Here is a 12,302-nt window from a genome sequence, read left to right as displayed (position 1 = left end):
CAACTGACAAAGGATTAATTTTAAAAATATACAAGCAGCTCATACAACTCAATGCCAGAAAAACAAACAACCCAATCAAAAAGTGGGAAAAAGATCTAAACAGACATTTCTCCAAAGAAGATATACAGATGGCTAACAAACACATGAAAGATGCTCAACACCACTCATTATTAGAGAAATGCAAATCAAAACTACAATGAGATATCACCTCACACTGGTCAGAGTGGCCATCATCAAGAAGTCTACAAACAATAAATGCTGGAGAGGGTGTGGGGAAAAGGGAACGCCCTTGCACTGCTGGTGGGAATGTAAATTGATACAGCTACTATGGAAGACGGTATGGAGATTCCCTATAAAACCAGGAATAAAAGCACCAAATGATCCAGCAATCCCACTCCTAGGCATATACCCTGAGGAAACCAAAACTGAAAAAGACACATGTATCACGTTGTTCACTGCAGCACTATTTACAATAGCTGGAACATGGAAACAACCTAGATGTCTACAGACAGATGAATGGATAAAGAAGTCGTGGTACATACACACAATGGAATATTACTCAGCCATAAAAAGGAACACATTTGAGTCAGTTCTGATGAGGTGGATGAACCTAGAACCTATTATACAGAGTGAAGTGAGTCAGAAAGGGAAAGATATAGTACGTAATGCATATATACGGAATCTACTAGAAAAATGGTACCAAAGAATTTATTTACAGGTCAGCGATGGAGAAACAGACATAGAGAACAGACTTACGGACATGGGGAGAGAGGAGGAGAGGGTGAGATGTATGGAAAAAGTAACATGGAAACTTACATTACCACATGCAAAATAGATAGCCAACAGGAATTTGCTCTATGGCTCAGGGAACTTAAACAGGGGCGCTGTATCAACCTAGATGGGTGTCATGGGAGGGAGATGGGAGGGAGGTTCCAAAGGGAAGGGATATATGTATACCTAGGGTTGATTCATGTTGAGGTTTGACAGAAAACAACAAAATTCTATAAAACAATTATCCTTCAATAAAAAAATTAAAAAGGAAAAAAAGAATGTAATAAGTTGAAGCACAATAATAAAAAAACACTTACAATGCTATCTTTTTTTTAAATAAAATAAACATTTGCCTGACTCTTGAAAGCCACATTCAGTTGGAAGAAAGATCAGAAGAGAAAATAGAGCAGAGGCTCTAAGGGAGTGAATGGCTAAGAGCAAAATGTCCAGGGAAACGCCATTTCCTATGTTCTTTCCTAGTAGCTCCTTGGCCAGAGACCTCAGTTCTGCCATCTTCTGCATCTTCTGACTAGAAGAAGTGATGTATTCAATGAAGCTAATGAATTAAGTGAGAGAAAAAATTAAGAAAATATAAAGGCAATTTTAAGATCACAAGCTATACCCTCAAGAAGTTGAACTGAACCTCAAAATAGAACTTTCAACAAAATTACAAGAGGACGCTATCTGAAAAGAACCGAGCAAGGGACAGTGTGTGACAAGAGAAAAAAAGATCCATCACTGTTCTGCTTTGTACCAATGTATTCAGCAGTGTTAGCATCCATGAAAACCAACAAAACGACCAACTAACTTGAGCGGCCATAAAGAGACATGATGGGATGTTAAATGTACTATTTTAACCACCATACTAGATAGTCAGTAGAAGACACTCTCTAAGTTCATAAATCATATAGATGTTTAAGCGTATTATAGAAATTTATAAGGTTACTTTCAATGAGTACCAATATAAAAGTGTAAAATCCCAAAATAGTAGAAATAGAATCTAAAAAAAATTTTAAAAAGAGCCACTTAGAGCAAATTTGTGAACATTCCCTGAGATGTGCACTTATGTGTACACTTTTTTTGCATTAACTTTTTAATATAGATTTTACAGGAGAGGATCACTGAATTGGAAAACTCCTAAGGGACTCTTCCATGACTCAGTAGACACAGTAACACGGACAGAGTAACACTAGCTCTTACTGGCTCTAAGGCTGACACGAAGACCGTATTTACAAGCATAGTAGACACCTTCTCAGAAAGGTATGGGGTCAGATGATGTTTCCAGATTTTAGGCAGCTTATATTATGTAACATTCTCAGCGAAGTCTGTGAAATACTACCATAATCAAATCATCTCCCTAAATTTCTCTATGAGAAATATACAGGGGGCTGAAATCAAGACTGTAGAGAACCTCACATCAGTTCAAGTCGTACTTGGCCACCAAATGAATTCTGAAATTAAAACACTATCTACAAAACCTTAAAACATTTTATTATATCTCCAAATTGCAGATAAGGGACTTATGCTGTATAAGTTTAAGGCTGGTATGTGAAATGAGATGGTACATATGGCAACTGTAAAATGTGATATAAACCCAACTTCATATTACCAGTCATTTAAAAGTAAAGCCTGTAAATATTTAACATTCCAAGAACAGAAATAACATTTAAATAGATTTGTGGAGTATCGACAGATAACGAAAACAAATCAAAACATAAAAACAAAGTGCAGAACCCTCCCCCATCCTCCAAGGCTCAGAGAGCAGCTATCCAGCTGTAGTCTACTTTCCTAAATTTTTTCAGTTCCTTTTCTTCTGATTTTGACAACTGATGTATAATGTCTTCTTCCAAATCTGTGTTATTTGTATCCTGGATCTTTTCAGTGAAATTATTTTCTTCATCTGAATCATCACTTTCTTTTTCTTCTTCCATATCGACATCATCAGGATTTTCTTCAGCACTTTAACAATAACAGAAAATGCAATTACTATTGAAAAATATTTCTAAACAATAACTTTCTAATTTAAGATACTTATGAAAAAAATCATACGAACAAAATTAATGAAAATTCTTATTACTGAATACATTTTTATTTTATTTATTTGACTTAGTAATTCTATACCCTGTAAATACAGATTAAAGCTGAAGGAGAAACACAGGGAAAGAATATTGTGATCAATGATATCACAGACCATTCTGTTTCTCAAAACAGAGTATCTGAACACATCTAATGAACGGCCTTACCTCTTAGTCTCCGTAGACAGCAGCAGTGAGTTTACAAACATGGAGCAGAGGAAAGAAGCAGATGGCAGGACATGGGCTGGAGTGTGAAGAAGCTAGAGTAAAACAGAAAAATAGGGTTCCATTTAAAAAGAGCAAATGCCAAGGCTTTTATCAACACCAGGTTCTGTTGATGAAAAACCAAACAACTCCTACTTTTATGCAAACAACCCCTCCTCCGACCCCATCAGAAATCCTAAATTTTATACCGTTTAGTTTGAGAATTATAGTTGCACAATACACAAATGATTATCCAAAAATTATTTGTTACAGATTGATTATACAAAAATTCCAACTTTAGTTAAAGTGCTTTACTGCATTTAATCCATGTCACATAGGTATAAGCAATTAATTTATACTATTAGTTTCAGTGTTATGATAAACTTGTGTAATTAGTTAATTACTTACCTCACTAATTGCAGGGATGTTTTCTGTTAAGGGCAGCTGCACCAGCTCATTCTCCAAAGCTTCATTTAACTTGTCATTTTGTTGTTGCTGCCTGTGCTTTCCCAATAAGAAATAAAATGGGGTTGTTGGAAGACTTTCTTCTGCTAATAGCTATAAGGGTTAAAGAACAGGGAAATAGTTTCAATAAAAAAGGAGGAACTGCCTTCTGATCCAAGTATGACAGTAATAAAATAACAGGGATGAAAGGAATTGTAGGTTATCTTGTATGATTCTTTCACTTCACAAGGAAAGCAACTGTGACTAGTCCATTTACTCTGAGAAAAGCCAACGTGGACACTTGGATGACAGAACAAAATGCACACCTACCACTACCTCTTCCCCCAGTCCTACAAAAACAGCAGCAAAGGGGAGGGCATAAATCTGCAGTAATAAAGACACTGGGTGACGTGGAAAGTGGAAAGCAGGCTGAAGGGTGGTAACTAACCTAGTAGACCCAAGAGAACAGGATTCTAAGCTGGTGGTGGCGAACGCTAAGGAGCATCCCAATTTATGCTGTGGCGGTGTAGTTTGGTCACTAAGTTGTGTCCACTCTTGTGACCCCATGGACTGTAGCCTGCCAGGCTCCTCTGTCCATGGGATTCTTCAGGCAAGAATACTGGAGTGGGTTGCCATTTCCTTCTCCAAATTTATTCTGTAGAATCTCACAACGCTCAAGAATTGGTACTAATAGCACCTCTGAAAAAGGCTAAAAAGAAAAAGAAACCCAGTTAGCCTGGTTAAAGCCTATCTCAAGAGCTCTCAGGTTTCCAGATCTCCTCCTCAGCCTCAGCAGAAGGCTGGCAGTATGCTCCTTGAAGAGCAGAACCAAGTGCCTCTTTAGACTGGACAGTGTGCTGTGGAGGGTGGAGGTGGCTGCGCAGCTGAAGGCAGCTGCGGCCCATAGAGGGCGCTTCCCACAGTGCTGGAGTCAGGTGACGCCTTTCAGGCAGGAATCTGGAAGAAGTCTATCTGAATGATAACGACCAGTCTAAGAAAGTTCTAAAAGTAATGACTTCAGCTCAGTCAGCTAGTGGAGACCAGGGGTCAAGTTCCACCCAGGGGAACTTTCAAACGGTGATCTTGCTCACTTTTAATTAAAAGCAGACAGCCAAGAATCATCAGACTCTGATGAAAATCTCCAAAACAGATTGAAAAGAAAAAACCTAATGGAAATAAACCATTCGAGAGATACAAAAAAAACAAAAACAAAAAAACTCAACCCCAAACATATATATATATATTTATCTATAAGATCAGATGAAAAATAAGAAATCTCTCATACTATAAAAAAATGGGAAAAAAATAATTACTTTCTAAAATACTATATATTTTACCTAATGTGTATTATCTGTACCTTCCTATTAGACTGTAACACTACAAATTTAGAGACTTGACTCTTCCATTCACTGATACCCTAAATGTCTAGAGCATACAGTAATGATCAACAAAAAAATGCTGAATGAATTCAATGAATTTTCAGAGAAAACTAAGTCAGGTTACAGATAAAGTATAACAGTATCTTCAAAGTTCTATGACAAAATGATTTTCAATCTAGATTTCTATGTAACCAACCAATCAAATGGGAGAGAATAAAAACAAGTTCAAACTTGCAATGTCTTAATTTACTGCCCATACACCAACAGGGAGATATTTACCAGAGCAAACGAGTAAGCAAAGTAAGCGATAAACCACAGGATCCATTACAGTAGGTGACTGAATCCCCAGAATGGCAGCAAATGCAGATCCTAAGATGACTACTGTGCAGCAGGTTTTAGGTTTATAATAGGGCAATCAGTTCAGAAAAAAGCAGGTCAGAGGCTCTTGAAAATACTTCTTCAAGACTCAGAATACCTAATATGAAAACCACGAGAGAGGACTTATACACTAGGATAGACTTTGGTGGTGAACTAGGTGCCCACAGTGCAGGAGACCCAGGTTCGATTCCTGTGTCAGGAAGACCCCTGGAGAAGGGAATGGCTGCCCACTCCAGGATTCTTGCCTGGAAAATTCCATGGATGGAGGAGCCTGGCAGGCTATGGTCCATGGGGTCTCAAAGAATTGGACATGACTGAGCAACTAACACTCTCACTTTCACTAGATGAGAATAGGAAACTGAGCAAATGAAAAGATAAGCAATCATTAACTCCAGATAAAAGAAGCTGGTCATAAAAGGGAAAACAACCTGTTTGTTACTGCATGGCTCAGTTATGAATTGTATTAACATTTTTAAGGATGAACAGTGATCTAAGATAAATTTAAGATTTATCTACACTGGAAAGATTAGGGACAGAATGTATGTGGGTGTATGTTGTGTATTTGGGGGGAGGGGTGTGGAAGAAATTTCAACTTCAATAGATCACAATTAGAAAAGACCAAATCTAATGCCTAGATCTGAAAAATCCAGAATTAGCAATATAAACATGTTTCTTAGAGACAGAGAGGTATATAGAAACTTCAACTAAATAGTTGAGAGTGAGTATCTTTGTGGGTAATCGCACTTGGTGGTGAAGTTCAAATTTTCTCACAAAAGTCTCATAAAACTATTTGATTCTTTGGATCACCAGCATATCACTAGCATTACAAATTAAAACTACAATTTCAAAGACCACTATGACATCAAATGAAGCAAGTAGTTTCTAAGTATATAATTTAAAACTCCACTTCAGGGCAGGTAAAACATTTTTGTCATAGCTGAGTTTTGAAAGATAAACTTATCTTTGCAGAGAGGCAATGTGTATGATCTGAGCTATAAGTGACTAGAACGTACCTGTTTGCTTGTGGGTGTGAGTTTCTCTTCTGGAGACTGTGTACTGAATGTCAATAAACTCTGAAAAGAGAGGTCAATTAATGATGCAAAATGTAAACTGCAGACATTAAAGTTAGAAAATAATGTCAACTTTTCATGCTTATATATATATATATATGCTCACAGAAAATGTATTTAGTAACTGCTGTGACAGTTCTAAGATTGTTCTGAAAGATATATATATATATAAAATCAACTGATAGATCTAATTTAAGCCACTGATTTCTTTATGGTAAATCAAATAAAAAAGTTATAAAAAGGCCATTCTAACAAACACTATTCACAATACTCTAATTATCTTTTAGATCATATCTTTTTTACTGTCATGGAATGAATGAATACAAGAAGTAGTCTTAAAGGTGGGGGCTAATATATGACTGTACTGAGCATATTAGACAATTTGGCAGTGGGTTGAGGTGGGTAGGGAGAGGAGGGGTAATCCTTAATAAAACTATTTCACACATACTAATGACTGCCTTTTCTGAGGTGGATGGTTACCTGTGATTTTGTTAGGAAGTAAAACTGGGATCTGTTCAGCCACTGGTGAGCTTCTGAGGTGAATGATTCAGGGACATCTCGGGGAACAAACACTCCCCACAAGACTTCCTCTCTGCAGATATTCTTTTGAATATACAATGGCCTTGGCTCGCTAGGTTTAAATACAAACACTAGAGGAAAAAAAAAGACAATAACATTTTGCTGGCAAAGGTTAGTTCTAGCCTCAGATTGGAGGACCATACTCACCCTGGGACTTACCCCATTGAGTAAATGGCCTAGGTCATGATTATTTTAGGCTTTGATTCAACAAGTATCTACGTGATGCCTACTATGTGTCAAGAAGGTTAGGAACAAGGGCTTTGAAGATGAAAAAGAGAAAGAAAAATTCCTATTTCTGAGAGCAGGGCCAACTGCAGAAAACAGACACCAAAACACTGCAGAAGTACTTTTTGTCTTAAGCTCTAGAACAGACATCTGTGGAGCCTTAAGGTCACTGAGAAGGCACGATTAAAGCTCCTTGGGGGCTGGGGGGTGCTTTCAAAACCCTTCAAAGAGGTGAAATCTCTCTTGGATTTTGAGGACTGAGTAGGAGATGACATGCTGAAAAATGAGGGACGTCCTCAAGCTGGAACTCAAGGAAGAGCAGTAGTCAGGCAAGTGGCTTTTGATCCAAAGTAAAGTTTAATTCAAATTACATTAAAGATGCTAAAAAGAAAATTTAGGTTAACAGATTTCTTCTGTCAAAGAAAAGTGTGTACTTACAGTCTGAACCAACAGAAGACTGAGTGATTGCAGCAATATTCTCTGAATTGGGATCAGGTTCCATAACTCTCACATTTAATTTCGTACTCCATTCCACTGAGGGAAAAAGGGATTCACTTCTAAGAAGAGATTTACCAAAAGCTTTCTTAAAGTAGGTACTCAATATTTATTGGGACAATCAGTTTTATTATTCTTAGGAAGAGGGATTTTATGCTTCCAGATAATACGGAGTCAACGTACTGAAATTATCTGTGGAAATCTGCACCAAGATGAGGGGCAGGAAGCAAATGGTTATTATTTCAGTGCAACTATGGTCTGATGTTTTTCCACTACTGCTAAATGTGGGCAAAATGTTAACCAGAATCATCGTAAGTTATAAACATTCATTACTAAGCAACCACCATGCCTTCCAAACATACCTGAATAAGTAAAATGCCAGAGTCCATGTTTGTTAGGAGGACTGTGAATAGGCTCCATTCAAATTTAATGCTGACAGGGGCACTGCAGGTTAATATGCATTATGAATCAGAGAAACTTTCCACAAATTGTTAGGAGGGTGGAGAATATGGAGGGCGGCAGAGTCATACACACTGAAGACAGTGGGGAAAAAAGCAAGGACGATGGAAGCTGATTTGCTGAAAATTAGGTAATAATTTATAAACACTGCCGACCTCGAATAACGCGGATTTGAACTGAGCAGGTCTATGCATGCATGCACTCAGTTGTGTCCGCTCTGTGGCCCCATGGACTGTGAACCTGCCGGGTTCCTCTGTCCATGGACTTTTCCAGGCAGGAATACCAGAGTAGGGTACCATTTCCCACTTCAGGAAATAAGCCTTCTCCCAGGGAACAAGGCTGAGTCTCTTGCATCTCCTGCGTTGGCAGGTGGATTCTTTACCACTAGTGCCACCCGGGGAAGCCCTTTATAAATACAGCTGACCCTTGAATGACACGAATTTGAACTGAGCGGGTACACATATACACAGACTTTTAAAACAGCGAATGCTACAGCACTGTTCAATCCAAGGCTGGCTGAATCCACAGAGGGATGTCTCTAAGTTATGTGTGAATTTTTGATTGTGCAGAGGGTCAATGACCCTAACTCCTGCATCACTCAAGAGCCAGCTGTAATCAAAGTCTATTATTATAGGCATAGCACTCCAAGTTTTCCTATGTGCTCTGATACCACTTTATAGCAAAAAATATCTTACATGCACAACTGAGCAGATTCCAACAGCACAGAATGCCATTTTCAGTGACACCAAGAAGATACTTGGAACAAGTCAATCTCCCAAAGCAAAGGTGCCTAGATTAAAACAAGGAAGTTAACAATTTAGTTCTACCACGCTTGGTTACAGAGGACTGCAGACTTCCCGCCCTAAATTAAAACAAGGAAGGTAACAAGTTAGCTCTGCCATACTCAGTTACAGAGGACTGCTGACTTCTTGCTTTATATTAAAACAAGGAAGGCAACAAGTTAGTTCTGCCATACTCAGTTACAGAGGATTGCAGACTTCCCACCCTAGATTAAAAAAGGGAAGTCAACAAGTTAGTTCTACCACACTCAGTTGCAGAGGACTGCAGACTTCTCACCCTAGATTAAAACAGGGAAGTCAACAACAGTTAGTTCTACCACACTCAGTTACAAAGGGCTGCAGACTTCCCACATAGTACTAGTTTTGTGCAATGCAGACTTTTAGATACACACACGTTTTTGTTCATAATTATCCTGCAGAAAAAGGGGGTAAGGAGCACAAAAGGAAAGGTTTATTGACCTATTTTGTTTCTTTAGGAAAACAGATCTGATGACCGATTCTTTTCTAATATGCTGTACAGTAATTGGCACATATAGAGAACATGTATGTGAAACATACCAAGTTACTTAAAACCGTTTATGCTTTTTTTTTTGCCTCAAGAGGCAGATTTGCAATCTGAATTGTGAAGTTTTATAAAGTAAATTCAGAATTAGATATGTTAGAAATTATAAAAATTAGCCATTCTGTCCTCAAATGCTCAAGTGACCTAAAATAAAGTGGAAGATATTATTGTTAATTCTCTTGCCATTATTAAAAATAATGAAGTCTGAGCGTAACATTGCTTTTATGAAGATGCAGAGACAGCACACACTGCCTGCATCTACTGAGGCTTATGCATGGCATCTAGTTGTGTAGTACAACCAAGAAAACTAATGCACGCGGTTTACAAACACAGCATTTCTTAGCTCCCCAGGATTTTGGTGGCACCACTGACACACAGGATGCCTTTGGAGAAAGCATAAATTATTATTAAAGTTTATGTAGAAAGACTTGTTTGAATTAAAAAAAAAAATCCAGTAGTTTATACTCTCCCAATAATTTACCTACCTTATTTTCCCAGCTCGTTGACAAAATGTACATTTAAGTTCCCAAGTCTCTGAATCCCATATTGTAACTATTTCTTCAAAACTAACTGCTAGTAATGAACCATCTTCAGAGAAACAACAGTTAGTTGCTTGGTATTTATGATAACTACCCACAAAGTCACAGGTCCAGCCAACAGCCTTTTCTGTGGAAATATAGAGCATAAAAATAGTATAATGTTAGATAATATTTTAGGGCATTTATTAGACACACATATTAAAAAACAAGGAAGCAACAAAAAACTTTCCTCCCCCAAATTTAGTTACATATCATTGACTGATATGAAATTTGTATCCCTTCCAAGAGACCCTGGCCTTCCTCTAGTGGAAGAGTAAAGGCAGTAACTGCGAAAGGGAGGAACTTTTTTTTTAAAACTCCTTCCTCATAGAATGGAATAATTAGCAAACACTTAATCAAGAATGTCATAAAATGAGTAAAGACTTGGGAAAGAAAGAATGTAAAAATGTTATTTCCCAAATCATTTGAAATTAGGCAATGGTCGACAGAATTATAGTTGAAAAAAATCCTCCCAGAATGGATATAATTTTCATGAGTTAAACATACCAATTCTTAAATTGTACACTACATATGCATATACTATATTTAAGCAACTTACTGTATATATCAGAATCATCTGTTAATATCCACACTTTGAAGTGGCCATCTTTACTTGCTGTAACCAATGTGGAGCTTTCAGATTTTTCTGCATTACAGAAACAGAGAGCTGTGATGTGGTCCTCATGTGGCATGTTAACCTTTGTATTAAGAACAAACCTAGTAGGAAGGAAACCAATTAATTTTTATACCAGGACAATATGATATACTGTCATTGAATATTAAGAATTTCTTACAAGTTGTACATTTTCCAATAGAATCTTTAAGATTAGGCAACTTATATATTACCACCAGAATGACCAACAATTGAGTGCTCTGTCACTAACAGACTAAAGATGCAAAGAGTTCCAGCATATTACCTCTGGCCTCGGGTAACTTACATTAACACAGACGATTCGTAGTGTCAACTTACTGGTACAGAATGAGTATGAAATAGGGGTCTGTCAAAACATGACACTTGAAAGGTTACTACACTACAATACAGGAAAACTGCAGAACACATATACCTATTTTGGAAAAAAAAAAGCAAAAAAGGAAATGGCTATAAAGCCCCTCCTTATGGCAAGAAGGTAAAGAAACACTACCTATTTCAAACTGCCCCGGTCAGTATTTAATAAGTCACCCAAACTACCTCCCGAAGTTTGTTTCTGCCTCGACAGAACACTGGTGTGAATGAGAGGACTCATGCTAGCACTGTTTTCTAGAATATCAGGGCAGTGGTCCTGTCTGGCTGACAGATTTTTTACAAGTCCAGGTTATGAGAGTGGTATGGAGGGACTGTTTCCTCATCTGTAAAATGCAACAGGCTTATCTTGTGAAGATTCACAAGATAACTGGCACAGAGCACTAAGCCTAGGTCTTGACAAGCAAGGACTTGATAAATAGCTATTACAGCCATACTAACTGAAACTAGTGGGCTCCTTATCTAGTCGAAACTGCACCACACCACACTTCCACCACCTACTACTGTCATTTTTCCCAAAGAAGGTAGTCTAACATCAATAAAAGAGCCAAGGAACAAAGACAGCTGTCCTAATCCTGGATCTGCCTGGAATTAGGTGTGTCCTTGGGGGTGTCACTTCTCCATGTTTCCTCATTTATGCAATAAAGTGACTCATAACTTGGAAGACACCACTGCTTTCTCAGAGCAGAAAGCTTAAAGGCTTTATTAGAGGAGTAACACTTCCTTCATTTCTCTTAATATAAATGTATCAAAAAGACCAATAATTGAAACCACAAGCTAGAAAGTCAAATAATTTTCTGCTCTGAAGTAAAACAGCTATATAGGTAATCTTACCCTTGTGTTTTCTTATTATACATCCATATTTTCATTTGCAATTCAAGCTCAGTTTCCTTTTCTTGACGTTGTTCCACCGTTGCAAGCCAATTACCATAGCAGCCAAATGCAGCCTTTGTTAGCTCAATTTGGATCAGACCAGAATCATTGATATATTCTTGCTGTATAATATCTAACTGATGGGTTAAAAAAAAATCCAAAATTTTTATTAATGTAAATATGTAAATGTTAAAGCATTCAAGGAATATTAACCACATCATAGATACCTTCTGGAATCTAGAGTAACAAACTTTTAGACAAAAATGAACTAACAATTGCTTATAGTGATCAAAACTGCCATTAAAAAATGAAGCATATTATATAACATAAATTCAGTGGTGATAATTTTTCAACAATCTTGAATTTTAGTAATGATTATGTTCCATTTA

The 12,302-nt window shown here is 37.4% G+C and overlaps 1 protein-coding gene across 1 annotated transcript in view; it reads right to left on the bottom strand.

Moving 5' to 3' along the window:
• The window catches only part of WDR75 (WD repeat domain 75), a 35,451-nt gene continuing 24,661 nt past the window's right edge, over positions 1,513–12,302 (bottom strand). The window contains exons 12-21 of the mRNA XM_018065506.1: positions 11,875–12,050; positions 10,579–10,736; positions 9,927–10,107; positions 8,775–8,869; positions 7,564–7,659; positions 6,802–6,971; positions 6,265–6,324; positions 3,459–3,608; positions 3,015–3,106; positions 1,513–2,730 (exon numbers count right to left, since the gene is read on the bottom strand). Coding sequence (XP_017920995.1) covers positions 2,526–2,730; positions 3,015–3,106; positions 3,459–3,608; positions 6,265–6,324; positions 6,802–6,971; positions 7,564–7,659; positions 8,775–8,869; positions 9,927–10,107; positions 10,579–10,736; positions 11,875–12,050 — 1,383 coding nt within the window. The 3' untranslated portion in view covers positions 1,513–2,525. The remainder of the gene's footprint in view (positions 2,731–3,014; positions 3,107–3,458; positions 3,609–6,264; positions 6,325–6,801; positions 6,972–7,563; positions 7,660–8,774; positions 8,870–9,926; positions 10,108–10,578; positions 10,737–11,874; positions 12,051–12,302) is intronic.

The sequence above is a fragment of the Capra hircus genome, chromosome 2 (assembly GCF_001704415.2).
Source record: "Capra hircus breed San Clemente chromosome 2, ASM170441v1, whole genome shotgun sequence".
NCBI classification, from domain to species: Eukaryota; Metazoa; Chordata; class Mammalia; order Artiodactyla; family Bovidae; genus Capra; species Capra hircus.
Note: the sequence above shows the minus strand (reverse complement) of the source record. Positions and strands in the feature narration are given on the sequence as shown.